Genomic DNA, 27,033 nt, shown 5'->3' with positions numbered 1-27,033 from the left:
GCATGGACGGAATTATTGCTGCAGCAAGAGCAGCTAGCATTAACTGAAATAGATTTATTTTTACACATATTATGAATTTTGTAGCCAGGTGCTCTTTACAACATTCTTAATTCCTCTCCTCATGTCAACTGTATGTATTTCAACAACAGAAAAAGCCTCATAAAAGCAGAAGTCTACACACCTGACTAGTAACTGGCACCTACCAGACAACTATTCTCAGAAAGTACACAGAAGGTTTTGTTCACACATCCTGGACTGTTATAAATCCACGTTTTTTACCCCCTGCTGCATCTATTTACTGACCTCCCCAATATTCAGGCAGCTTTGGCCTTCCACTCAGTCCTCTCTCACAGTGTTCCTAATGCTATTACAAAGCAAGTAGCAAAGACTCATTTCCTGCAATTCCTATCATTCCTACAATTTTGAAAAACATACAAGAGAGATATTAAAAAAAAACCCAAAACAAACAAGAACTGAATTATTATCAGTAAACAGACTTAAAATAGAAATGAAACTGAATCCATGTTTTTGGAAGTTGAGCATTATTTGTGACTCAATAAACAGAGCATGAAATATTCTGCCTATTACTCCATGTTCAGCTTTTCTGCCTTCTTATGCTTGCTTTTCTCACCTGCAGTAACTGGCCTGGATGCAGAGAACCCAGGAAGGGAGAAGTGTGGCAATAAACAGTCTCTCCATATTTACAGTCTGGAGCTCCCGGATCTTTGCCAGGTTTCTGCAACATGCAATGAAGGTGCAGTTAACACTCAGTGAGAGGCAGAATTCAAAAATCACGGTTCAAAAGCAAAACATCTATACTTACCCTTTTGTAGTAATTTTTAATCTTTGTTGCCATGCCAACCTGCATCATTAAAGGGGCATTTTCCTCGCTGTATTCAGCAAGGATGAGATCTCCGTCCTTGCCAGTCAGGTCCTGCGGTGTGCGCATGAAGAACATTTCACCCCCGCCAGACGCCTGGCGCTCCTGCTCTCTCATCTGTGCCGGTGAAAAGCCGGTGTTAGGAAAACAGCACAAACAGATCTGCTGGGCAAACAGAGCCACAGCAGACATCAGATACAAATAACCGTACCTTGGCTTTCTTCTTTATGTGCTTCAGCAGAGGTTGCACAGCATGGGGCCCTGGCTGGGACAAGGCGCCAAAAGAGTATTTCTTCAGGGGAGGCCGATGAAATTGTCGGAGCTTCATAGGACCCATATGGGTGGGAAAGAATGGCTGGCGAAGTTCCACCGCTGGGATGGAGTGCTAACGCAGGAACAAAATGTGTGTTAAGAATGACACATCATCTCAAAGCCAAGATCACGCTCCTATGCTGCTAACTCCCACGTAACAGAACCTAGAAATACTTTTAGGTCTGCCAGCAGTACTACTAGTGCACTGAAATTCACTTTTTATCATACATCTTGCTTTTTGACAGAACGTGCTTAGGTCCATATATAGATCTTTCTGTACAGAGACTATTTTAATTTTACTATTTCAAATAGTACCCAATGAGAGAAGTTTTTTCTTATCTAGGAGCATACAAATCCATTATCCCTGTCAGTAGGATAGAAGTGCATTTGGAATCACATACATTTTTGCCATTACAGAAGAGGCTGGAATGAGACAAGATTTTAGAAGCGAATACCACAATGAAGGAGGAAAAAAATATCACCTCTTCACCTAGGTTTAGTGGGCAGCAGCTCAAATTCAGCATTACCCAAATTATTTTTACAATATCCAGATTAAAACACACACTCGTAGCAGAAGTACAGCCTCACCTCTTGACTATCTGCACCACCTTCCCCCACACAATTCTGCTTCAGAAAAAGTACTACAGAGAGAGATGCCAAACAAAAGCATGGCAAGTACGATACAGGAAGATCTATTATACCATCTAAACATCAGTTTGATGAGGCAATCAAGACAGGTTAGTTCAAAATCCTTTCTAATAATTTTAATTTAAAAATTTAAAATTTCTTTCATGAACACTTAACTGACCTGCTGTAATCTAAATTCTGTTTTTCTACAAATCCTAAATCATACCCTCAGCTAGAAACCTCCTACTAAGACACTATCTCTCACTCTGCAGCAAAAACTGCTGTGACTACCTGAATGATGTTGCCTCCAAAGGTTCCTCGAAGTCCTTGCTGTTTGGGGTAGTAAAACTCATCATTGGAGAGGTTCCAAGGATCCTTCACCTCTGGCTGAGACATGTTCTAATTCAATTTTAAACAGAGAGAGGTGTCAAAAAAATAAAACCCCACACAAAAAACAACTAACTTCCACATCATTCCCAACCTGCAAGGTGCTAAAGCTTATGCTGACCTGCTGTGGTTCTTCCTTGATGACACCTGTTTTTCCCAACAGGATTCGACTCTTCTTTAAAGAAGATTCTTTCTTGTTCTCCTTGGATGGAGAGTTCAAAGTCATTTCTTCCTTTTCATCAGGAATTTCTAAAAACACAAACAATCACACCATAGGACACGTCCCAGGGTTCCCTTTTCGGCACCGTAACCTCCAACTCAGCTGCAGCTTGGTTCACACATTTTGGCCTTTTTGTTCAGTTTCTGGGGTGACTGTCCTCCCTCTACACTCCTTTCCCTTTTCCTCCATACAGGTGAATATGAAAGAAGCTCAACAGACACAGGAAAGCTTAAATCTCTACCTTGCCTTCCTCAGCAGTGACTAGGTGTGAGTGAGAGGGTGACCGTGGGGACCACTTGGGGTATTCACTGCTCAACACAAAAATTACTAATAATCTAATTGATGAAAGTACAAGAAGTAGCACCTGTTCTGCCAAAGCTATTCTAAAGAGTTGAGAGTCAAGGCAACAGGAGTGCCAGTACTGCTTCCCAACTGCAACCTTTTCTTCCCCACATATAGACAACACAAGAGCCTGAATTTAAAGATAATATGGACCTGAACCCAAAAGGGATTCCCAAAAAAACCCAGGAAATTAGTACAAATTTTAAAAGTTAGCAATGTGTGAAGCACACATTCTCCAAGTAAGGTTTTCACACACAAAGGAGGACCTAGTGACATAAGCTTCGTAAATGCTGTATCAACTTCATGCACAGATCTCACATTTCTCTATATAAAATAAAAATGGGTTCACCTATGTCACTACTTATATAAACATTGGCAATTTTGTGGTGTATTTCAGACTTAGAAAGAAAATACTGTGAGTCTGCTTGTCTTTCCTTTAACCAAGCTAAAATTAAGAGTGATTTTCAAGGTTGCTGGCTAATACCAAAACATTCCCATCAATACATACAGAAATTATTAAAACTGACCCACTTTCCTGAGGAAGCAAATGCAATCCAAGCCTTATAAAAGTGTAGCATTAGGCTGCTGGAAGATTACCAACACACAGATGTAAGAGGAAGCGGTGAATTTAGTGGTCCCATGGAAGACAAAAGTCTCTCCAGCTTGCAGCAATGTAAGCAGGGACTACATTCAAATCAAACTCCAGGAATAGTAAGTTTGCAGCAGCAACAAAAATGCTGACAGGTATTATGCAAAGTCCCTGCTCCCATGTGTCACTGCCATAGCCTGAAAGAGGCTTAAGGAATCTGCTGCTTCAGGCTTTGAATACAAACGGGCTTCTTTCTGTTTTACTTCCCTACCTTCCCTCTTCAAACCAACATGCATGCAAGTAAAATTAAGACAGTTGCTTCTAAACACATGAAGAGTCAGATTAATTATATTAAATTTAAGTTTCAGGACATTAAATGTTACTCTCCTGTTACTGCTTTTAACTTGGGAGCTGAAAGTACATACCACACCACGAGAGTTATTAGTGTTGCCACCTTCTGCTTAGGCCTTTGATTACTTGCAAATTATCTTCAAAAGGCAGAAAAAAGAACGGTCCCAGTCCATTTACTTTCATTACAGTGTGAGCAGAAATCCTTGCTTCCGTTTCCACTTGTCTTTTCCCATTTGAGTAAAATTTCTGCATGCCATAAACATACCTAGAATTATGTTTTCATCATTTGGATCGAGTGTTAAGACAGGGGGAACCAAGTAGGTTTCCATTGCTTGATCATCCCAGATGATATTGTCTTCCCAACGACCATATACTAACTCTTCATTATCAATTGGGAAAATAGAGTACCAGGGCTTGTCTTCATCCAGGGAAACTGCAACAACCATAAGGCACAATCCTTAACAGTTTTATACATTACCTTGGCAGAAAACCCCTTCAGAGCTCATCCCCATATCCTGTTCCCTCAACCTTCCACATCTTTCAGGTCTTTCTGAGGCAGGACTTCTAAAAGGCAAAAGGAAACTCATCCTGGAAGCATACAGGAAGCAGAGTCCCAAGTCTCAGATATACCAATGCTTAGAGATTTTGTTCAACTGAAACACAGAGACTCTCCAAGAAATAAATAAGGCCTCTAACAGGTTTTAAAGCAAACAAGTATCTCTTTTCTGTACACCTTGTTGCCAAAAAAAGGACCCTGCTACTACACAGAACACAAGTCTATACAGAAACATGTGTCACATATATCTACTCATAGGCCAGAGACTGACATTCCCATTACCTTGCTGCTCAGGGGCCTGCTTTTCTTTGCCCTTTGCTATACCGAGCACTCCTGCTACACTTGGTTTCTGGGCTAGTGGAATTGGTGGATTGAGCAAAGAGCCACTGCGGTTCAAACCTAGAGAAAAGAAAAACAAAAGTAAGGTTAGTTTGAGTGGGAGGGTTCGGGGGCATTGTGCTGCCTTAAATGAGGACTTGGAGGTTGCACAGAGAGGGATTTGCAGCCTGAACCAGGGTGGACCAACTGCTCATGTCACAAAGAGTGTTGTGTGTCATTAGTACAGGTAAGACTTACAAAAACACATTCACCCACAGCTTGCTGCTGGAGTCTGCAGCCTCTTTGAAGTTATGTTTGGTTTGCTTTGCATACGCTGCTTGGCAATGCATGTGGTGTATTTCTGTATAGTCCCTATAAAAGTGAGAGGCCTTGAGCAGAGACCTGCCGTTGACAGAACAGCTGGCCTGGCCTCCAGCAGCTTCCTGTCTTATGTCAAACTGTCATATAAAAAAAGGATGGCCAAGAAGAGCTCAAGGGATCGTCCTGTGGATGCAGCTTCTCCCAGGGCAAACCAACTCACCTATGCTCACCTTTCACTTATGTCACTTAAGTTAATGCTTCTGGAAGGCGTAAGACCTCACACGTCATCAGACCAACCACTTTTAATGTGCTACTATAGCTTTTGATTGGGACTCAAACACAGTGAGCCAAGGTCTGGATAGCCCGGGCATAACTGTGCTGAAATCAAAATTATTACAAAAAGCTATTTCCAATTTACCTGTCCAACTCCTCAGAGTGTGCTGTACTCATAGCTTAACGGTAAAGGATTGACAGTAGTAACCAATAAAGATCTGACATTCCCATTAGTCTTTCCTTGTAAAAGCAGGAAAAGATGCCTAACAGATGATAAACATTCGTCCTACACAAGCAATTTAAATTTAAAATGCATCTGTGTCTAAAAGAAGTCTGAGGCTTGCAAGAATTGTTACTTCCCATCTAGGAGAAAAGATTACCATTATCAGTTCAGGAGAAACTTCAGACTTTTACACAATTCTTCCAACCAAAAGAACCAAAACATATAAAGAAGATTCCACTGGCCTATAAACGGCAGACATCCTAAGTGCAACACTGCTTGATGCTAATGTAGATGGCTAGCACTTGGTATTCCACATAGAGAGAAGAAAGCCGCAGTATTTTCTTTAACAGAAGGGACCTACTTCTGTTTTCAGAAAGAAAGCATCTCAAAATTCTGAACGGAGCTGTGATTTTGCCAAAAAACATTCCCTGACATGAAGAATTAGGTTCTGTATTTGAGATGAAAGCATGCAATGAGTCAGCTCAACTACAGCAAGTACGATTCCTATCAGATCACTGATTACCTTGTTGGGCATTGTATGCAGTAGCATTTCTAGTCATGCTGGACGGCAGCCAGCCTGCCAAACTTGCCCGCTGTGTCTTCGTTCCTTTGTGCTTGACATCTTCTCCATTCCAGATAACATCATCCTCCCATTGGAGCTGTGTCACCATAAGGAAGTGCTCATCAGCCAGCAGATCATCCTTCTCATCCATCGACCCCTCATCCTGGAAGGAAAGAATAGTTGCTTGAAGACCTGCATTGACTTTACACTTTCAAACTAAATGAGGAAAATTAAAAGTCTCGTTTTGCATGGTGCACAATCATGCACTGGCTCATCACCAAGCTCTCATTGTACAGCAATCCCCAAATCTCCACACCTTCCCTAACAGTTCCCCTCTCACCGCCTCATCCGTGTGTCCTTTAATCTCCTGCTCCTCCTTCTTCTCTTTCAGCTTGAAACCATAATCAAATCCACTGCCATCTTCAGGGATCCCCAGCATATCATACCAGAGCTGTGCTGGTCCGTAGCGCCATTCTGCCACTTTAGGCTTCGTATCTGTCACTTTGTCTATATCACCAGTTGACTGGGAAAATTTGGATTCCACTGGTGCCATCATGGTAATCTGGAGCACAGCAAAGGAGGGAATGGTTACACTGATGCTCTACCCCAAGCGTCAGTAAGAGGTTTCTTCCTTCCAAGTTTCCCAGCTTATTCTCAGAGAAGAAAAGTGTTTCTAAGAAGTGCTTTTCCATACTTACTAGCTGCCTTAAGAATGTTCTGCAATTAGACTTCCAAGAACACAGAGATTTCTTCGTCATACAAAGAAGATAAGCTCTCCTATTGATCCTGTACCACGGACGCAGCCTTCTCAGCAAGAAGCAACCACCTGAAGTCACTGACTAGTACCTGGAGAAGAGCTTCTGCACAGCTGGAATACAGGCCAACCCTGTCCTCCAGTTTTATTTTGGAGGAAAACCTTTTTACTCTAAAAGTTTCTGTCGAATTCACTACTACCCCCAGTGCTAGCCGGCGACCCTCTCTAAGTCTCAGATATCCCACCTCATCATCTGAAAGGCACTGCTCAGGAGGGGGAGGAGCAGCAAACTCATATTCCCAAGGAGATTTTCCTTCCATTCCACTCTCAACTACAACTTCACCCTCCTTTATCTGCACTTCTTGTGCCAACTCCCGATGTTTCTTCTTGCGTTTCCTTCGGGCACTACGCCAAACGGATGGAACGTTCTTTCCAGGGCCAAAGAGACGCAGGAAACGCAGCACCTAGAATAGGAAAAAACAAGACAGTCAGAGAGGAAAAAAAGAAAACACTCTGGAATGCTTGTCTGTCTTTCCCTCACCTGAAAAGCAGTAATGAAGAGAGGACTCTGACATTCAGAAGCCTGGCCTGTACTACAATCCCAACCACTGATGCAATCAATCAACAATCTCTCGGTTATACCTGGAAAAAAGTTTCTGAACCATCTGTTTGACGACTCCTTCCTTTTCAAAATGATTTATTCCTCATTTCAGACACAAAGAAACTCAGAGGGAAGAACGACTGCCTTTACATATCGGACATGTGATAAGACACCACCTGGAAATAACTGTTTTCATTTTGAACAAGCCACAACTTTCAGAAAGACACGTGGAGACTGGAGTTGATAAAATTATTAGCAGAAGAGATAAAGCTAGAAGACACATAAATTACAGATTCCTTAAGCAAACAAATAAAAATAAATACCATGGTCCAGAAATAATACACTCATTTTTATTGCCATCATAACGCAGTTCCCCTACATGCATACTGCCCATCTCCAAAACCTGCACTAATGTGAATGATAAACTTTCTCTTCTGTTTCTTCTATGATTATGATTGCTGTTTTTTAAGTACTGGCAATTGTTTCTTCACAGCACTCTTGTAAAGAGGGAAAGCATTATTCCAAATTAACTGACAGATTTAGGAAACAGGAATTAGAACCAAAGACTTGTAAAGAGACATTCTATTAATGTTCTCAACCTGTTATGCCAATCACCAAATGAAATAAGGTTTGTATGACCACTCTGTCCACCTCTATCCACATCCATGTTATCCTTCTTCCCAAATTTCCCCCAGATTACTTCCGAACCCTTCAACCAGTTTCAATGACCTTTCACCAAGAGCAAAGGTCTCTGACATAGTTAGGCTACTAACAGTTTAATGAAAACACAAAGTCTGCTTCTCCACATGCTATTCTAAGTCGTTTCAGCAAGAAAAACACTGCTACACTAACATAAGCATTCTCAGACACCAACAGTGAAATCTACAGGATTTCAGGCTTCAACAGCTCTAGTGCTCATGAATTAATTATGAGAAATGCTCAGCATTAACAGCTTGCACTGATTTCTGCACCCACCGGACATGTTCAACGCCAAACCAGTCCCTGACGTTACATGTTGAGCACCAAAGAAATGAACACATCAACTGATACAAAATACAGTAACACAGGAAACGCCAAATTTGCAAAAGTCAAGAGAGCACCCAGAAGGCTAACTTCTGTGCTAGAGCCTCCCCCCGAACTTCTAATAGACGTTAGCTAAATCATTAAAACATGACATTTAATTAAGCAAATTGCTCAGTTCCTTACACAAAGCCTGTGATGGAGGCACACACAAACCCAAGTTATCCTGACTCAAAACCATCTGTTTGGCAACTGTAAGTTCACCTTTATTCCCCTTCCTCTCCCAGGTTTCCTCTTCTGTTGACAGTTTTAAAACTTTCAAAATAAACATCGACTACATTTGTTACTTGGGAGCATTTAGGAAAGTATTGTAATCAATTCGCTTTGTGCAAAAAAAGATCAACCAACTTGTTACTGAGCTAATTTCTGTTCCTTACTCAGAGCAGTTTTAGGGGAGGATTAAGTAAAGGATACAGATCACAAATTGTTTCAAGAAGAAGACACCAAGTTTAGGACAGCATGAAAGGAGGAGCAAATATTTGCCAGAAAGCAGACAGATTAGCATTATGGTTTTTATTCATTTGACAAAAGTATTCTCTACTGCCTGAGAAAAACAATTTTCATAAATCAAAAGGCCTGTGCTATGGTCTTCCAGAACAGCAAGACATTATTTCATACCTGGATTTATATGATGCCTTTCAAGAAGTTCCTGCAAATGGCAGGAAAAGCATTACATGTCACACAGTCTGGAAACAGCAGTACACAGGAACTACAGAAAGTATAGAGGTAAGCAAGAATATCTATGCAATTACTTACTACATACCCTTAGTACTACACGATTCATGTTTAGAGGGCTTACACGATACAGTTTCTGCCACTTCCACGTATCTCTTACAATACCTTGCCTGGTCGAAATTCCGGGAAGAGCTCTGTAACACTTGGCAACTGTTTGGTAGCATCTCGCTGCATGATTCCTGCAAGAGGAAGTGTGAGTTTGCCTTCCTTGGATTCTGCCTGCCTGGCTTCTTGAGGTCCCATCTCTGACTCAGAATCAGAGCTGCTGCTGAAATCCACCTTGTCGGAGGCAGCAGAGGAAGGAGCAATGATGGAGGGCAAAATGATACCGTCTCCATCTTCAGATACTACAACAGAACAAGCACCTTATAAACAAACAGGTTCCTTCCTGTACCCTAGTACAACCCGATAATGCCACATCTACCGTTTATACCAAGTTATGCAAAAATTAAGCCTCTGCAGGTGTTATGAGTACCATTCTGGTTTAACCTTTCATTCCAGGTGAATTTCCCAGCCACAACTGAGAAGATGAGATAAAAAAGCAGTTTCATTGTCAATATCAGTATTTTAACAGCCACTGGAAATATTTCACCCTGCACTTCAGACAATCCTGTAATATTTAATATCAGGACAAAGACCTACCTTCAGATGTAGTTTGCAGATGGAATTTTGATGATGTGTGGTGCTTGGCGCAGAACGAACACAGCAGCGTGTGCTTCCTTCAGATATTCATATTGTCAGAGAAGAAGAAGAAAGTCCTCACTCACCAGTTGCAGCTGCATCCTTTTCATCTTCTTTCTTGCCAGGTACAGGAGGCGGTGGTGGTGGTGGCATCAACTTGGAATCAATGTCTTCACAGTCAGCATCATAATCATCTTCATCTTCATCTAACCAGTCAGGAGACAAGATTGTACGTTTAGCAGACAGCAAAATGGAACCAGGCACCCTTCCCATTCATACTCTCTCATAGGCATCCCAACCTGAGGAGAAGACCATGTCTTCTCACTAGTAAGGAGGTCATTCTCATTTTGTAACTAGATGCAAAACTCTTACAAGTTCAGCTTCCTGCACGAACTCATTTGTAAGAGTGGGAAGGAGGGAAAAAAGCAAACTGACAGAAAGATGACTGAAGCACTTAATATATATATTCTGGTATCACCTCCCCTTGTTCATCCCTTATAGAGTAAATAAAGCTGCTAAAGAAGTAAGAAAGATGTGGTTTAAAAGCCAAAACCAGCTTTACATCCCACTAACCACAGTACATCGATAGAAAGGTTAAGTGTAAGGCAGATTTAAGGAATATGTAAAGATTTAACACGTGCATGAGCAGCTACTGAAAGCGAAAAGCTGCATGTTTTTAAAATCTGTTCTAGGCCGGACAGAGATCCCTGAGACTGACAAAAGAACCCAAGTGCCTTCTGCAGAAAGTCATTTCAGAAAAAGAATTTGAGGGTAAAACAGGAGCGAGATATTGAGACTAATGTGACTCTAAGGCATCAGGACCTTATGTCTATCTCTGAGTATCCCCAAGAAGCACTGGGCCTCCTGCATAACCCTCCAGGTTAGAAATACAAGCAGGTATTGGGTATTCTCTGCAGGGGATCCCAGTGCAAAAGGAGGATCCTGGTTTCTCTTCTGAGCATACCTTGACGCTAATGAGGAATTACTTCCTTAAAAAAAGGAAGCTATCAAGCAGTGGCTTTGTCCAGTGAACACAGTTTCACAAAAGCTTATAATGGGTTATTGAAGCAAGGTATGAAAAGGCACAGATTCACCTGTATAACAGACCCTCAAAGCCCATTGCCCCAAAATACCTTCCACAGCGAGAGCTGTAACACCAAACCCACTTACCTGGCCTTCGAACAGGCTGCAGACTGCCCATGGCCTGCTTGTACCTACGGCTCTCATCTTCTGCCACTTCATTAATATCTGAATAATCAACAGCATCTTCTGTGCTCTTAACCCAGCCTAGGAAAAAAAAAGAAATCTAGTCACACAAAACTTTATCCTAATATATAATACTAACTTCAGACTTCACTCTGTACAAATAAATCCTTTCTAATAATCATTTTTCTTAGAGAAACAAAACCATCTGATTAACATCCCCCATCAGAGTATTCTTCTTCTCATTCCAGCCAAAAGCTCCAAGAGCTCTTAATTTCCCCTAAAGATTGGTAAGTAACCAACTTCAGCACAAGGAACACTTCCCACTCCCTCAGTTAAACTGTTCAAGAAGCTCAGAAATGAAAGAGACATAATAATACTGTGCACTAGAGGAGAAGACACAGAATAAACTTATTTATGAGGGAGAAGAAACAAGTAAAAACAAAACAAAGTAGAACACCTTATAAAAAAGGAAAAAGAACAAGTGCCAAAGTGACCAGAAGATAATATGGGATTCACTCCGGTAAGGAGGCAGCAAGGCCTTTGCCAGAGGGCCTCTGACTAGATAATATCACGATATTCCTTGCAGCTGCACACAACCTGGGTTTGTTTCTTTCTCTCCAGCAAAAGCTCCGGTCCTGCAGCCCCTCTGTCCTTGCAGGTCCCCCAGTGCCTCACCTTCCTCATCCAGGTGGGCTCCATCGGCCTCCGAGCTGTCCTCCTCACTGGCTGTGATCTCCGTGATCAGGTTGCCCAGTCCCAGCACACCCAGCCCAGCCAGGTGCTTCTTGGATTCCTGGAGAGACCAGAACCATGTTCCAGCCGGGGGGCTCCACCAGACATGCTGGGCTGAGCCTTCTGACCGGGCCCGTCCTGGATTCCACCCTGTCGTCACAGCTTAAAAGAATGAACCCTGTCTGCAATTGCTAACCTAAGGAACACAAGCCCTATGGGGAGAGGCTGAGGGAGCTGGGCTTGTTTAGTCTGGAGAAGAGGAGGCTTAGAGGTGAGCTCAGCACTCTCTAGAACTACCTGAAGGGCAGTTCTAGCCAGGTGGGGATTGGTCTCTTCTCCCAGGCATCAGCAATAGGACAAGGGGCCATGGGCTTCAACTCTGCCAGGGGAAATTTAGGCTGGATATTAGAAAGCAATTCTTTGCAGAGAGAGTGGTCAGGCATTGGAATGGCTGCCCAGGGAGGTGCTGGACTCACCATCCCTGGAGGTTTTTAAAGTGAGGTTGGACATGGCACTTAGTGCCATGATCTAGTAAACAGACTAGAGTTGGACCAAGGGTTGGACTCGATGATCTCTGAGGTCTTTTCCAACCCAGTCGATTCTGTGATTCTGTGATACGTAAATCCTTTCATTTTCTGGTTGGTCTGCTCATACAACAAAGAGTGAATTGCAAAACACTTGATCACGAACTACAGACACTATGGACCTTGCAGTTTAGACCTTCTAAAGTGGCACAATTAGTTGAGTTTTGCTTTAACATTTATCTTGAGACTGCTAGATAAAGTGTCTTTTGGCAGAATGTTGCTCATTATACACTAAAAGGATTATGTAGCACAATATGCAAATATGTACCCAACTGGCTCTTTAGGGTGTGAACACAGCAATAAGGTTTTGTATACAATGCCTTTCACTTTTCTTGCTGGCGTGCTGGCTTTATTCCAGCATTGTTCAACTTTATAAATAAACATCTTAGAATCATAGAATCATTTCGGTTGGAAAAGAGCTTTAAGATCAAGTCCAGCCGTTAACCCAACACTGTCAAGCCCGCCTCTGACCCACATCCCTCAGAACCTCATCTACGCGTCTTTTAAACCCCCCAGGGATGGTGACTCCAGCACTGCCCTGGGCAGCCTGTTCCAATGCCCAACAACCCTTTCCGTGAATAAATTTTTCCTAACAGCCAATATAAACCTCCTCTGCTGCAACCTGAGGCCACACCTCGTCTCGGTGCCCTAGACTGGACTCATCTGTAGGCACACCGGGTGAAGAACCCTACCTGAGGAACAATAGCCCCACCGACACCCCCTCCCCGCGGAGGCCCCGGTCCCCTCCCGCCCCTCAGCCCGGCCCGGCGCAGCCCTACCGTGTCGAGGACGCTGTCCCCCTCCAGCTGCCCCGCCTCATTGATGTTTCCGAAGAGGAAGCCGGCCAGCGAGAAGGGCTCGGCCCGCCCGCCATCCGCCTCCTCCTCGCTCTCCGAGTCCGACATCGCGGCGGGGCCCGCCCGGAAGCGGAAGCGCCAACCCGAAGGGAGCTGCCAGAAAGCCCCGCCCCCGGGCGGCGAACAGCGCCCCCCGGCGGCCCGGCCCCCCCCCCCCCAAAGAAGCGCGGAGGCGTTCACCGAAACATCGTTTTATTGCGATTGAGAAACGGGGTCCGGGCTTTCCACAGGAAAGAACTACGTTTAGAACAGGTGCGTTACAAACAGCTTGGCGAGTTAATATGAGAGCCAGAGAGATGAGGAAAGGTTTATTACAACTTAATTCCGCATAATTTAAAAAAAAAATTCCTTTAAAACTGTTAGCTGTAATACAAATTATAGTATAAAAATCAAGTTGCCAGTGTATGTATCAGTACCACACTTAAGAGTCTTGGGCTCCTCACAGCCCCTGGGACCGGGACCCCGTAAGACCCACCCGTGTCCCGGCGACAGCCCAACAGCACCGAGGTTCTACAGAGCCGGGCTCAGTGCTCAGCAAGGCACGGCCAGGCTTCTCAGTTTAAATTCCATAGAAACACCTACAGCTGTAAACCAGAGAAAGCACTTCTACATCTAAGCACGCCTTGTAACAACATCCTTTGGACACGGAATTCCTGAACCGATGCACTCCCTGTGGGTGGCTTCAGCCGTATTAAAAAAAAAAAACACTGCAGTATTTCAGAAATCATTCATAAACTGGAAGATTACAATCCATCTCTTCATAGAGAGGCTCATCTGTGAATTAAGACATACACGCTGCATTTCTATTCAGTAACGAACCAAGAAACCTCCAACGGTTCGGGAAACCCACGCAGCTTAACCCTGGTTTTCTGATTTCCCAAAAACAGACAAAATCCAACCAAGGGGTTGTGTGAAGTTTGTATTTGTTACCTGCCCACAGTAAAAAAAACAAACACCGCCTATGTGGGAGGAACAGAATGGATTGTAGACTGAAGCATTGGATTACTTGCAATAAAATGCACTGAGAATTACAGGGGAAAATAAAAAGGCAGGAAGATCACGGATGGGAACGCCCGCTGAATAGAAAATCTCATTGGCTCCGTGCGTGGCGAGGCTCATTCTCCTGAAAAGCCGCGGCCGGAGGAAAGCAGCTGCCAGCGGCGGGACGGTGCTGCCGGCGGCGAGGACAGAAACACGAGGCAACTAAACGACTACTAATGAGGTACTCTAAAGTCAGTACAAAGTTTTTGATGGTGTTCAAAGTTCACTTTCTGCTCATTTTCATCATCATCATGCTACTCTCCTCAGTACTGCTGTGCAATCCATTTCTTAAGTAATCTAGATGGGGGAAAGTGTTCTAGCATAATGTAATCAATTCAAAGAAATCAATTAAGTAGTTGAATTTTATCTCACCATACTGTCTTCCAGTTAACATCAGGATGGCTGCTGTGCAAGCCTACAGGGTGGGTGTGTGCAATAACACTCACAGGATTTCTTCTCCACAAAATTATTGTAATCCAGTTAGGAATAACCACAAAGGATGCAGAACTTAAAATATTTCGGCATGTAAAAAAGTAAAAACTTCTTAAAACAGTAGTAGCTTCAGTACAAAATCGCAAATGTATGTAGCAAAAAAAAAAAAAAGGAGGTGCCTGTTGTTGAAATTAAAAATCTATTTAAGAGCAGTTCAAACATATCATAAACTTTTTAAAGTACATCTCTGAAGGAAGCAAAGGTTACGGGCTTGCACCAGGGTAACTACACAGTTGATTTAGGCCTGACTAGCATTAAAGAACAGACATGTGCTCTGGCTTAAATAAATACATTTTAAACCTTTTAAACTCTATTGACTTGGTTACTGAAATTTACCTACAGAAAATAATCTTGAATTACAAGGCACAGAGTTAATTGCCGCCTGCAAGTCAAGCCCACACTGAAGGCCGACTGCTGAAGTAAAGGCAGAATGTGGTTAGCAGAGGTTACTCCTGCACCCTCACAGCTGCGGCTGGAGCCACATCTGGAACAGCACTTCTGTGAGTGCAAGGGACACAAAGACACTCCAGGCAATGGCACTTGGTGAAGAGAAATATGCCAAGTCTCTATGCTTCTGCAAACGTCAGGCACAGCAGGTGTTTTGGTGTTGCCTGTGGTCAGGCAATGCTTGGAACTTGGTGTTGGGTTCACTAGTCACATATACCAGTATTTGGATTAACTGCTATAATCTATGTGCTGCAGTTTGCTGAAGCAGTATCAGTACGAGCATACCTCAGATATACAAAAATTGCAGTTAGTGTCAGCATCAGTTACACCAGCTAAAGAAAGGCACATCCTCTTCAAAGAGGGGAATTAAAGCACAAATACCAGTGTTTCTGTCCACCTGGTATTTTTGCCTGTATCACATAAAACAAGGTCAAATTAACACAAGATCCCTAATAACCTTGTTGATGCTTTTTCTCTTATCTTGCTAAAATGAGGCGCCTTTTTTCTGCCCAGGATATACATCAGTACGGATTTGCATGTGTGGGAATCACAGGAGAGCAAGTTCTGAATTACCAATTGAGGCTGCATCCGGACAAAGACAGCACTGTCAACTCGAGACAACAAAGCGCAGTCCAGCACCATTGGTTTCACACAAAGTATCTTTGAAGCAAGCTGCTTTCATACCACCAAGCTGGAAGGTTAAGTCTAAGGAAGGTTTCATGCGCTCACTCCTCAGCTGGTCCCAGAATCACACAGAAAGAACAGTGCACATCCTGAAAATAAAAACCAGCTGCCACTCACTAGAGCTGCTAAAGAAAGCTAAAAAGTACACAAATAGAACTTCAGTTAAACTAGTTTATAATAACTGACCACCTACTAGTGAGGAGAAAACTGTCCAGGTAAACCTATCCAGTGACTGGCTAACGATTACAAATTTAACTGAAACCATCAGTGAGCTGCCAGGAAGAAATGTGGGTTCCTGGTTCCTGTAAATAGAGCTCCAAGTTTTCTGCCAGTGTTCTCCTAGAAAAACAACAAAGGAATTTGCCACAAAAATCTCAGGTGGTGGCCCCAAGAACACTAAGAAACGAAGCGCTTAATTTCTCAAGAGCAAATGGACTGCTGTCAGGTCTCTGGGATTCAAAAGGATCACACTGAAAATCTCATTTTGAGAAACGTCATCCCAACTACCTCAGTCCAAAAAGGTAACTTAACTGTATTCTCAGGGTGCAAAGTGTCTTAAGAGAGTGAAATAAAAACTCTTTTTAGAAGATTATGGAAGATTCACATCTAAACTACTCTTCCACCTCTCAAAAAGCATGAAAATCACTCATTTGAGTGAGTTCCTTACATTAGGAGAAATCAGCTCCTGCTTCTACTAATAAAATCACCGAACGTGTTCCCTGGGCCTTGCTTATTGCATTAAGCATGCCTTACGTTAACTCTTCATCTAAGTGATCACAGTTCACTATAAGGTGAATCTCAGGAATATTTCAGGCATTTTTGCATGTAAACAAATAGTTTTCAAGCTTTAAATTGACAAAGCAACTGGACAGCCAGACTTCTGTCTCCAAAATAAATTCAATCAGTAAATAAGTGATAGGAAAAGCAGCAGTTACACATAAAGCAAAGTTATCAGAATTTGTGCTTTTCAGCAAATCTAGTAACTGATGGCTATCTAGTAAAGAAATCTGGCTTCAAAGAAGTCCCTTTTATTTTCCTCCACTAAATAAGGACAGAAGCCAAGTGATCCCTGGAGAAGCTGGAGACTGGAACTTTAGAAATAAAGTAGATATTTGACCTCTCAGTTGGAAAAATAAAAAGGTGTGTTCTGTTTCAGTTTCCCTGAAGCAATAAGACTGCAAGAATATTCATTGCATAAACCATTTCTGCTTAGAGCTGTTAGTGCAAGATGCAAATCTTCAATTTAACTAATTAAAGAACCCTCCATTCAACTTCGAACATCCATCCCCCGAGGTAACTACAATAAGACACATTTTCTTGTGTTCTTCTTTGTCACAGGATACAGAACTGCACGCACAGCTTCAGCAAACACCTCCCGAACACCCTCCTGATTCAATGCTGAGCACTCCAAATATTTGACTGCTCCAATTTGTTTAGCCAGTGAAGTCCCCTGCTGCGGGGTAGTGGGAGCCAAGCTTTGCTCTTTCAACTTTTTAACCGTTTCCAGGTCATTTCTCAAGTCTCTCTTCGTGCCCACTAAAAGAATGGGAACATTTGGACAGTGATGAGAAACTTCGGGATGCCATTTGTGCCTCACATTTGCATAGGAAGAGGGGCAACCAATGGAGAAACAGATGACGAACACATTGGTTTGAGGATACGAGAGTGTGCGCAGGCGGTCGTACTCCTCCTGGCCTGCAGTGTCCCAGAGATTCAGGCTAACTGTCCGCCCATCAACAGTCATTTGGGCACTGTAGTTGTCAAACACGGTAGGGATGTATTCTTCTGGGAAGGCATTGGTGGTATAGCTGATGAGGAGACAAGTTTTTCCCACAGCGCCATCTCCAACAACTACGCACTTTATGGTCTGCATTCTTCACCCAGCAACAAGGTCCTGCATAAAGCAAGGAAAAATGTTAGGAAAAGCACACTCAAGGATAACCATTTTAAAGATAAGCTTTAGCAAGTGTTTTTAATATTGCTAACAATTCTTATCACAGCTAAGTGTCTCAGAAGACATTACGAAAGAGCTCACAGGCCAGAGAGACAATAGTGAAATGGAGATGCAATGAGTTGAGAGCTTAGTGACAACTGGCTGCATTCCAACCATGTAAGTACAAATTAGGCGAATTCACACAGTCTTGCCTTACTGCCCGTTTCCCACAAGCAAAGGGACAAGTTCTTAGAGGTACCTGCAAGTGGAAAGGCATCGTGACCTCAGACCTAGTAACAAGATACTCTGTCATTGCTGCATTCACACACATGCCCCTCCAAGATTCAAGCTTCTTATCTACATAGTCTACTGCCTAAACAGTTTACCACAAAGAAAGGTCCAAAAATTATAAAATAAACCGGGATGCCCATTACTGGGCTGCACTGCTACTGTTTACTATAATAATTCACTCAACTCGGGATCAGACATCACGAAACTGCATTATTTAGAGGACCAGACGAAAGGTTCAGAAAGCAGCACATACAAGAAAAGCTGTTCTTTGAAATGTAACTAGCCATAGTACCCAGTATTAGAATACATAAAGAATTTTTCTAAAGAAGCCAAGAACAGATTATTCTCACTAATCAGAGAAAGAACAAGCAGAACTTAATAGGCTTGAGCTACAATAAAGCAAGCTTATACTGGGCATTAGAAAAATACATGTTGTAAAAGATCAGCAATTAAACAGCCTTCCTAGGCAGACTGGGGAATTGTTACAGGAGATATCTGACACTTAAAGGCTTCCCTACCCTCTTCCTGGTATGCAAACAGTAGGTTTGACAATCAAATGGATATTGCCTAAAACTCAGTTAATTCTAAACTTTCATCACATGAACAGCAAGAACTTTGAAAATGGCATGGAACAACTACAAGCAATCGTTTGTTGTACATTTTTTGTATGCTGGAGTTTCCACTGCTAGCCTGAACAAGAAGGAACTTGCATCTGCCTTCTCACCCAAATGCCTTTGAGGTACTATCAGTAATCCTCAGCTTGCAACCAGCAGCAAATTAACTGCCTCAAACAAAAGAAACAAATAGTGGGAGGAATTATATTGCATATTCCAGAAAGATCACAGCTCCAACACCATCAAAATAGCAAAGGGAACATATGAAAATGAGCAATAGTGAAGAATTTATCAGAAGTCGAGAAACTCCCTCTCCCCAACTTCCTCTTCAAGACCATTCACACAAATCAACATCTCATTACCATTTAAGTCTCAGCTTTGTCCTTATTGACAAAGTCTTTCTCTATGTATCCACACACTGTGTCTTCCCGCTGGGTGCACATGATTTTTCTGTACTAAGTGAAACAGGCTACTTGAAGCTTCGGCACAAATCTGAAAGAGGCAACTCGAGGGATATCGACTGTAGTCGCTACAACATACAGTGCTTAAGGAAGTAGCAATGTATGTACACGTACACTATTGTAAACCCATCCGTGGTGGGAAGCAGGGTAGAAACCTTGCTCTGGAAAGACCCAGCAGGACATTGGAGGGGAAGAATTTGGAGGAAATCAAGCAGGAGGAAGATGCAGAAACAGCTTATCCCTTTTGAAAATGGCAGGAATTACATTTCTAAAGCAACATGAATCACTTGAAATGAAATCTGGCAAGTACTTTTGAGCTTTGGCAGAAAAGCACACACGTGAGTTTCATCAAACATCAAAAAAATGAGTCATCCCATTTCAAGGCTCCAGTCAAATGTAAAGAGAGATATATATGCAACTGCATATTGTAAAGGTATTCAGTAAAACCAAGAACAGCACTGAGCAGCAAAAGCTGACAGCAGGACTGCTTATATTATTTCAGAACAGTTGCACCAAGATTTTCATTTAACAGGGCTGGGGGGAAATCAGTAAGTTACATCAAATAAGAGGCTTAAAACCACATCTTGCATTTTGCAAACCCCAAAGGTGAAACTACCTTTAAAATAAAATTATCTAAAACATCACAAATTAAACATTTTTAGCATTATATTATCAATAGAGGTGAAACACCGTTACTTACAGCATAATATTTCTGAATACAAAGGGTCTATGTGCTACAAGCAGTGACAGAGGAGATGTTATTTTAATACCATAACACTGTTCTAGCTGAAGACACAACCGTAACTCCCCATCCTTGTCCCTGCTGCTGTCCCTGTAGGACGGATCACTATCTGCTCCGAGATGCTGCCATGCTGTCTCCAGCGGCAGAGCTGCCTTCGAGCCTTTCCAAACCCTGTTTCCCCTTCCCACCCAGGCAGCGCACCACCTCCTCAGCTGTGACCACACACTGCGAAAAGAGTGAGGAGCTGTTTCACCCAGTTTACCATGCAGTACCACAATCAACTGTGTTGGTACAACCAAGCCAGCGGTAGCACACGGTGAATGAATCACAGGGGAGGAGCACCAGCTATTGCCGCCCAAGTTTCACTGGATTGCAGCACAGACAGCAGGTTTTAAAGTTTATTCCTACATTTACTTCAGACTGCTGAAGTACTAGAAGATGCTGTGCCAGAAGCCTTAGTGGTGACCAATAGTTCCAGAGCAAAAGGTTTTTTCCAAACGAACTACCAATGCAACAGACTGCTGTTTTGATCAGTCAATAACAAGCAACGTCACAGAGATGGCAGAACTAAGTCAGTTGGATACATACAATAAAAACTCAACTATAGCAACAGAAGTCTTGTGGAGAATGAGATACACAAAGCCTTTTGTATGCCTAGTTCCTAGTTTCTAAAATAAGCAAATTGCAAAGACTTGGAAACAGATCTCTCTTTAAAACACAAACCACAAGCTCCCCCAGGGGCTTGCACCTCTGTGCATTTCCATCTTTTCACAGAAAAATGGATATCCCAGAATTGCACCCCTACCTGCACCCACCAGGCACCACTATCTGGAGGGTCATCACACCAATGCTGTAACACAATCCAAGCAATTTCATATATTGGTATACTACAAAGCCACATATGTCGCGTAGCATCAGCAGCTAATATAGTTTCATTCAAACTGATTTAAGATTTCTAATGAAAGTGTGCCACCCAAGGATTATTTTCTTGGGGCTTTATTTAAGAGGTCATGAGATATTTGAGTTCAGAGAACAGCAGTAAGGCAACAAAAAAGCCTGGAAACATGAATGCTTTTTCACAAAATTAATATCTTGAATGACCTGACTCTGGCTTGCATTTTACAAGAGCAACATTTGCAATAGGAAGTAACTCCATGCAAACATGACAAAGCTTCAGGCTAAGTACAAACTACACAGATACAATTAAAGAGCTTACAGGCTTTTAAATATGCTTCTCCGCAGGGCTCTCCTAAAGTTAAGTTGTCTTAACTACAAAAAAAATCACGTGTGCCATATGCAATACAGAAAAACAAACACCAGGATACACATTATTTAGCACCAAACCACAAAATTTAGAGAAATCAATCACAAAAAAGTAGAAAGAAGCTCCTATACTCCAGAAACCTGTATGTTGTAAGCAGGTGTAATTCGGTTAAAAAATTACATATGAAACACAAAGGTTTGCTTTGTTTTGTTTTTTTAATTTAAGCCACAACCAAGCAAACAATATTACCTCCATCAGGCCTTTTCTATTAAATCCACATATGGCTTTGTTCAAAATGTATAAAGTCTCTATTTACTTTTTCTTGTAAACAATTTGCCTGGCAATAAAACTCCCATAAGATAGCAAGAAGCTGGGGTTCAAATTTGCATGGTAAATGATTTTTATTTCTCAAGCATCCTTGAACTTGGCAATGCATGCTATTTGAATACAAATGTATGCTGAAGAAAAACATACTCCAAAACCAAAATTACCAACAAACATTACTGAGAGAGGGAAAATTGGTTTAGGGTTTGTTTGGGGTTTTTTTTGTGAGCTTCAAAAGAATTTTGGGGGAAAACTTTAGAGATAAAAACTCCACGTACAACAGGTAATAAGAACTGAAAAAGAGAAAAATACAGACTGACACATCAACACATCAAAAACAAGACTTAGAATTCAGAACCGGAAAGCTGGGCACAAGCTTCAAAGCCAAGTTTAAAATTTACTCAGCAAGAGAAAGGAGTGAACAGAAAGTCCAAAGTAGTGAGAGGTGATTCGCTTTGCTTAGTCCTGCCAGGGAAAGGATCTTCATTACATTTAAGGGAGAAGATCTTCAGAACATAGAAAGTTCTAGCAGTTACAGCAGAATGGGAATAATTTTCAAAGAACTTAAAAATCACCACACAAAAACCAACCACCCCACAAAGGAGTGTTGTGCAAAAATATGTAAATGAGATTATTTCTATCTTGTCCATCAGTGTCTTTGAATTAGAAAACTGGCATTCCTGAGTGGGTTAGCTTCCTTCCCAGAAGATGCTGCATCTGCCTTCGCTGCCTGCACACCTGGCACTGCCTTTGGAATGTGCAAGATTTCAGTCGACATGTCGAGACACTGTCTGGAGAGCTGCTGCTCCTGTTCTGACCTAATTACATATTTTCTGGTATCACTAACATGGACAGCTTGCTCTCCCATAACTCAACCAGTCATTTGCTGAGGAAATTCACTACGTGGATTGCACCTCCCCACAAAGCTATCGTAAGGGAAATCAAGAATAACTTCATCTTGCATCCAAATTTTTTGTGGGAGAGAAAAAAATTCTAGATATTCCCCTTAATAGTTCTGAAGGAAAGTTCTTTGTCTGCTGAGAGAAGGGAGAAAACAGTGGCAAAATATGAACCTGAATTCTTCAATGGCTTTCCAGATTTATGCTTTTTGTACTTCCTGCACTTCAAAAAATTATTGGCAGAGGAACTACTCCTTAGCAGGATATATCTTTGCCCTTGCTACGTTAACACCAGATGCCCCTTTGTTAGGTGGATTTTAGCTTTGATATTGGTCTTTGATAAACTCCTTTTCACAGAGTCAGTCAGGTCTTCCCCATCTCTTTCCAGCCTGACAGGGCCCCATTTGGCCAAAAATGAGCAGAAAACACCAGCAGTTCCGATGAAATCACCTATACTAAGCTGTGTCCTTCTGTTCAGCCATCACCTTTGATCAACCCCTCCCTGTTTTGCAGGCTTAAAAGTTTAATACCGCTTTATCAGGAGCAAGCAGAAGTTAAAAAATCTAAATCACTTAATTGCTCATCTTTCAGTAACAAAAACAAGATCAGAAATTATTCACTCTGTCTGCCTGATACATGAAGCCCAGCAGGAACTTTCAACAATGAACTGGGTGGATATGGCAGTTCTAAGTATATTCTACCATTCTCACCCATGCAAAAGAGTTAAAATATTCTTCAAGTGTGCAGCTTAGCCACCCGATCTGACAGGGAAGAGAAGGAGGCCCTCAGCAATTTAATCAAGACTGTGTTACTATTCCACAACAGCTCAGCTTACTCGCCATTGTTTTAGGCAAGCGCCAAATGAATGGACAACTGCCAGACTTTCAGAATGCATGCCAAGAAAAGAGTAAAAAGTTAAATAGGAGATCTCATCCCTAATACCCTTCAGCAATGAATGACCTACTTGGACTTCTCAGTGCCTTTCAAAGTTTTCGCACCACTTTCTGTCCTCCCATTTACCTGAAAGAGAAACAAAACACACGGCAACAGCCTCAGTGGCAGCACAGGAGGGAAAGAAAAAAAAAAATCAACAAGCCAAGCCAGATTTCAGCAGCACAACAGGAATCACACATTCCACAGCCCAGAGCTCCACAAGAACAGCAGAATCAAGGAAGCTCACTTTCTGCAGAGCTGGGCCTGGAAGTTCAGCTCCCGTGCACATCTTACTGATGCCTCACAAGAGTGCAGTTCTCACTGGTTGTTCCCTTAGTGTGAATGCTAGAAATGCCTTATCCCTTGTGGCACAAAAAGCCGTTTCAAAGAAACACAAGAAACCACTCAAAACCTTCCATGTAATGTTATAGAAACCTCCACCCCTGTCAAATTAGGCTGAAATTGGTTTATCGATCTAAAGATTTATTTTTTTTTCTTCACAAATGAAACACACATAAGCTTTACCACATACACAGTATTTCTTAGGGAACCACAGTGAAAACAAAGTGGTCTGCATGAGGTATTCAGGCACCTCAACGACAAAACCTCAGTATATCAACACTCTTACTACAAGCACTCATAGGCCAAATGTTATAGGAGAGCAATGATATTAGTGACCAAATATTCATGATGTTAAATTCTATTAATCCAAAGTTATACTTATTGGATAGTAACTATTTCCAAAGGGCAACAGAAACAAACTTGTGAAACAGCTGCACAGCTGTGAAACAACACTACACCACAATGCAGCTGCAGTCACACAGGAACTAAAAACTAGGACTTCACCATGTATCTGAATCCCCAGTATATCAATACGACAGGTGCCCTGCCGTAATCAAAAGCTGCAGAGTATTAAACTTAATTTTCCTCCTGCAACCACATGCAGAAGCATCAAGACAGGTACCCTCCACAATTTATTCAAACATAAACAACCTTGATGCACTTCAAGGGTGAGCACAGTAAAAGTGGAAGACCAGGAGCTGAGAGTGCAGGGTTCTGTACCCAGATCTACTAGACAGCTCCTGAGTGATACAAGCAACTTGCAGAGTTCCTGGCTATCACAGTTCATAGAAAGTGAATAACACATGTCCTTCCTACCTTTTATAGATTCCTGCAAGGCCTTATTCATTACTGTTGGCTAAAAGAGAAAAAGACAGTATGTCAGACATGAGGCTCTGTGAAGAGATGCATTAAGCACGTTACAGAATTAATGATAAATCCAGTTAAAGCACCCTTGATTCCTATTTGAGGTACAAAAAACATTGTTAGTCTATTTCCTATCATCTTTTGTCACCTGGTATTCATTACCACTCTAAACACTCTTTATTTTTAAGAAAGGTTATAACAATGCCGCAGTTGTATTTGAAAGGCAATGTGTATACTGGGAAAATCTAAGCTTCTTCCTCAAGAAAGAAAACACACACATGCTTTTTATTCTCTTTGATTTCTCCTCTTCCCTCCCAAATTTCACAGGGGCAAAGCAGGGGGCGAGGGGGAAGGCACCTGGTCAATCATTAACAGTTTTCAAAAATGTCTTCAAATAGTTTAGATATTATTAAAACACAAGTTAAAATGTGCACTCAGTGTGTACTGTATTGTGCCCTGTGTGCTACAACACTGTTACCAGTGGCAAGGAGTGTCTTGGCAATCTATCTGATTTACACATACAGCCATAGGAATGTAAAAAAAAATACTCCTTTTAAAGGTATGGATCTTTACATGATACCAAACTGTGTGAAAACACTTTGGACTCCAGAAGAATTACAGCCTCATCATGTAAGCAAATCAAACTGCATATTCAGTTTCCTCTTTCTAATTGCAAACCAAATATTTAATTGTTTTTCCAAGCCCTCTGTAAAGAACACTTAAAAGCATCCTTTTTTATGGAAATAGTAAGCTAATACACCAAATAGGCCTCATAAGCTTAAGCTCTCTATCAAAAAACTTGCGTGCAGCTGAACACTGGCAAACTGGCCAACCAGAGGCTTCATGTATTTTACCTTTGACACAGAAGAGAATGTAAGCTTCTTAAAAATTAAAAAATAAGCTTGGAAGAAAGAGCACACAGCTCATGATGCTGGCACAAGGAGCACCGCACTCCAGCGCAGGACACATGTTCCCAAGCATAAGGTACACATATAGAACAAAAGCATTTAAAGCTTCTTTATAGCTCAGAGTAAATATGATGGGACTCACAGATGTTTATAAAGAGTAAACAGACACTGACTACTCATTGGTTCTTTCAAAAAAAAAAAAACAACACACAACAAAACAACAACAAAGGGGCATCAAATTAAATAAGAAAGAGGGAGGTTCAGAACAAATAAAAGGTAGCACTGCTTCTCAGGATTCGAGGTTAAATGAGTACAAGATGTAAAAAATACTGCAAGTTTATAGGATTCAAGTAGACAACTGTTAAGCTTACGAAAGAGAGCTCTGTAACAGCTGCTACATGAGACAATACCTGAAATCCCTCAGCACTCACAATATTTCAGGTCACACTCACTTGCTCTATTCTTTCTGAGACAACAGTTTGGCAGTTTTCAGAGAGCGGACCAAATATGAGTGACTACTCTTGCATATCCCTGTAAAGGAAGATTCACTCTCAGCACTGAAACAAGACACTTTAGAAAAGGCCACCTCATCCTATGCCAACCTTTTATATCTACTGGGAGCAGAGGTCGCCTTAACTTTGTCCTGGTCCTCCCAACGCGGATTAGCATCAGCCTGGCTTTAGAACAGCCCGGCCCGAGCTCCGCACGCCGCGGGAGGGGGAAGCGCAGGACCGGCCCACGAGGCCATTCCCGCTTCCCCCCACCCCTGAACGAGAAATGGGACTAGAGAAGAGCTTGTTCCAAAACACCCCATTTCCCCCACGCCTTCAGCATCTCCGTGTCCCCTGAGGAGCGCATCCACCCCTACGGGCAGAAACCGGGACCCCGCCACCCACCTCCCGCAGCCTCCGGAAACGGGAACAACCCGCCCCGCTTGGGGGTTATCACCTCGCTTCTCCCAGGCTCGCCCTCCCCTCCCCCGGAGCCGGCTGCTTCCCCCGCGGGGCAGGTGTGCCGGGGAGCCGCGGGCAGCACGAACCGACTCCTCCGGGGAGGAACCCGCGGCCGCCGCGGCGCCCCGGCCGGGAGAGGCCGGCGCCAGCCCCGGGCCGCCGCCCCGCTGACAGGGAGGGTGGCGGCGGCCGGACGCGGGGGATCTTCCTCCCCAGCCCGCCGCCCGCCCCGGCCTCCGCCCGCCCCGGCCTCCGCCCGCCGGCAGCGCTGAGGAGAAACACCCGTCCACACGCGGGGTGCCGGGGGCCCGCGGAGGCCGCTCCCGCCGAACCTCAGTTCACCTCACGGCCTCGCAGGGCCCGCCGGGGGCCGCGCGGCCGCACGCGGGGTCCCGGGGCGCCGCCCGCCCGTCGCACAGCGGCCCCGCGCCCCGCCCGCCTCCGCCAGCCCCGCGCTCACCTCCCGCGCCCGCCGGCGGCCGCTGCTCCCGGGGCGGCGGCGACACCCCCGGCCCGACCGCACCCCGGCGTCCGTTCCTACCGCGCGCACGCGCCCCGCGCCCGCCGCGCGCACGCGCCCTGTGCCCCGCCGCCTCCCCCCGGAGGACCCGCCAGGGGGCGCCGCGGGGCGCGGGCGGGGCTGCGCTGCT

General features: G+C 43.2%; 2 protein-coding genes across 10 annotated transcripts in view; both read right to left on the bottom strand.

Annotated features, from left to right (window-relative positions):
- Positions 1 to 13,244, bottom strand: part of TAF1 (TATA-box binding protein associated factor 1) — a 33,974-nt gene extending 20,730 nt beyond the window's left edge. For 2 of the 5 annotated variants that reach the window (XM_080352496.1, XM_080352497.1), the window contains exons 1-15: positions 13,114 to 13,244; positions 11,694 to 11,811; positions 10,983 to 11,099; positions 9,899 to 10,018; positions 9,237 to 9,478; positions 6,961 to 7,179; positions 6,302 to 6,523; positions 5,923 to 6,124; positions 4,547 to 4,663; positions 3,974 to 4,141; positions 2,328 to 2,455; positions 2,111 to 2,218; positions 1,092 to 1,265; positions 824 to 997; positions 632 to 736 (exon numbers count right to left, since the gene is read on the bottom strand). In XM_080352496.1, coding sequence (XP_080208622.1) covers positions 632 to 736; positions 824 to 997; positions 1,092 to 1,265; positions 2,111 to 2,218; positions 2,328 to 2,455; positions 3,974 to 4,141; positions 4,547 to 4,663; positions 5,923 to 6,124; positions 6,302 to 6,523; positions 6,961 to 7,179; positions 9,237 to 9,478; positions 9,899 to 10,018; positions 10,983 to 11,099; positions 11,694 to 11,811; positions 13,114 to 13,239 — 2,340 coding nt within the window. In that variant the 5' untranslated portion in view covers positions 13,240 to 13,244. Of the gene's footprint in view, positions 1 to 631; positions 737 to 823; positions 998 to 1,091; positions 1,266 to 2,110; positions 2,219 to 2,327; positions 2,456 to 3,973; positions 4,142 to 4,546; positions 4,664 to 5,922; positions 6,125 to 6,301; positions 6,524 to 6,659; positions 6,940 to 6,960; positions 7,180 to 9,236; positions 9,479 to 9,898; positions 10,019 to 10,982; positions 11,100 to 11,693; positions 11,812 to 13,113 lie in introns of those variants that run through there. The other 3 variants (XM_080352498.1, XM_080352500.1, XM_080352499.1) reach the window with 2 other exon arrangements.
- Positions 13,245 to 13,412: 168 nt separating this feature from the next.
- LOC308045430 (rho-related GTP-binding protein RhoG-like) lies at positions 13,413 to 26,931 on the bottom strand. Of its 5 annotated transcripts, none has more exons than XM_080352712.1 (4): positions 26,844 to 26,931; positions 25,841 to 25,961; positions 24,475 to 24,514; positions 13,413 to 17,749 (listed from the first exon to the last, which is right to left on the bottom strand). In XM_080352712.1, the coding sequence occupies exon 4, from the start codon at positions 17,726 to 17,728 to the stop codon at positions 17,153 to 17,155; it is 576 nt and encodes a 191-aa protein (XP_080208838.1). In that variant the 5' UTR covers positions 17,729 to 17,749; positions 24,475 to 24,514; positions 25,841 to 25,961; positions 26,844 to 26,931; the 3' UTR covers positions 13,413 to 17,152. The 5 variants fall into 5 exon arrangements, with proteins under 5 accessions (XP_080208838.1, XP_080208836.1, XP_080208837.1 ...); XM_080352710.1 differs by lacking the exon at positions 25,841 to 25,961 and adding an exon at positions 23,348 to 23,403 and having other exon boundaries at positions 26,844 to 26,917; XM_080352711.1 differs by lacking the exon at positions 25,841 to 25,961 and having other exon boundaries at positions 26,844 to 26,900.
- Between the last annotated feature and the right edge of the window lie 102 nt (positions 26,932 to 27,033).

Source organism: Nesoenas mayeri (assembly GCF_963082525.1).
Source record: "Nesoenas mayeri genome assembly, chromosome: 13".
In the NCBI taxonomy this organism is placed as follows: Eukaryota; Metazoa; Chordata; class Aves; order Columbiformes; family Columbidae; genus Nesoenas; species Nesoenas mayeri.
The sequence above is the reverse complement of the archived record's forward strand: the minus strand, read 5'-3'. Positions and strand labels throughout refer to the sequence as shown.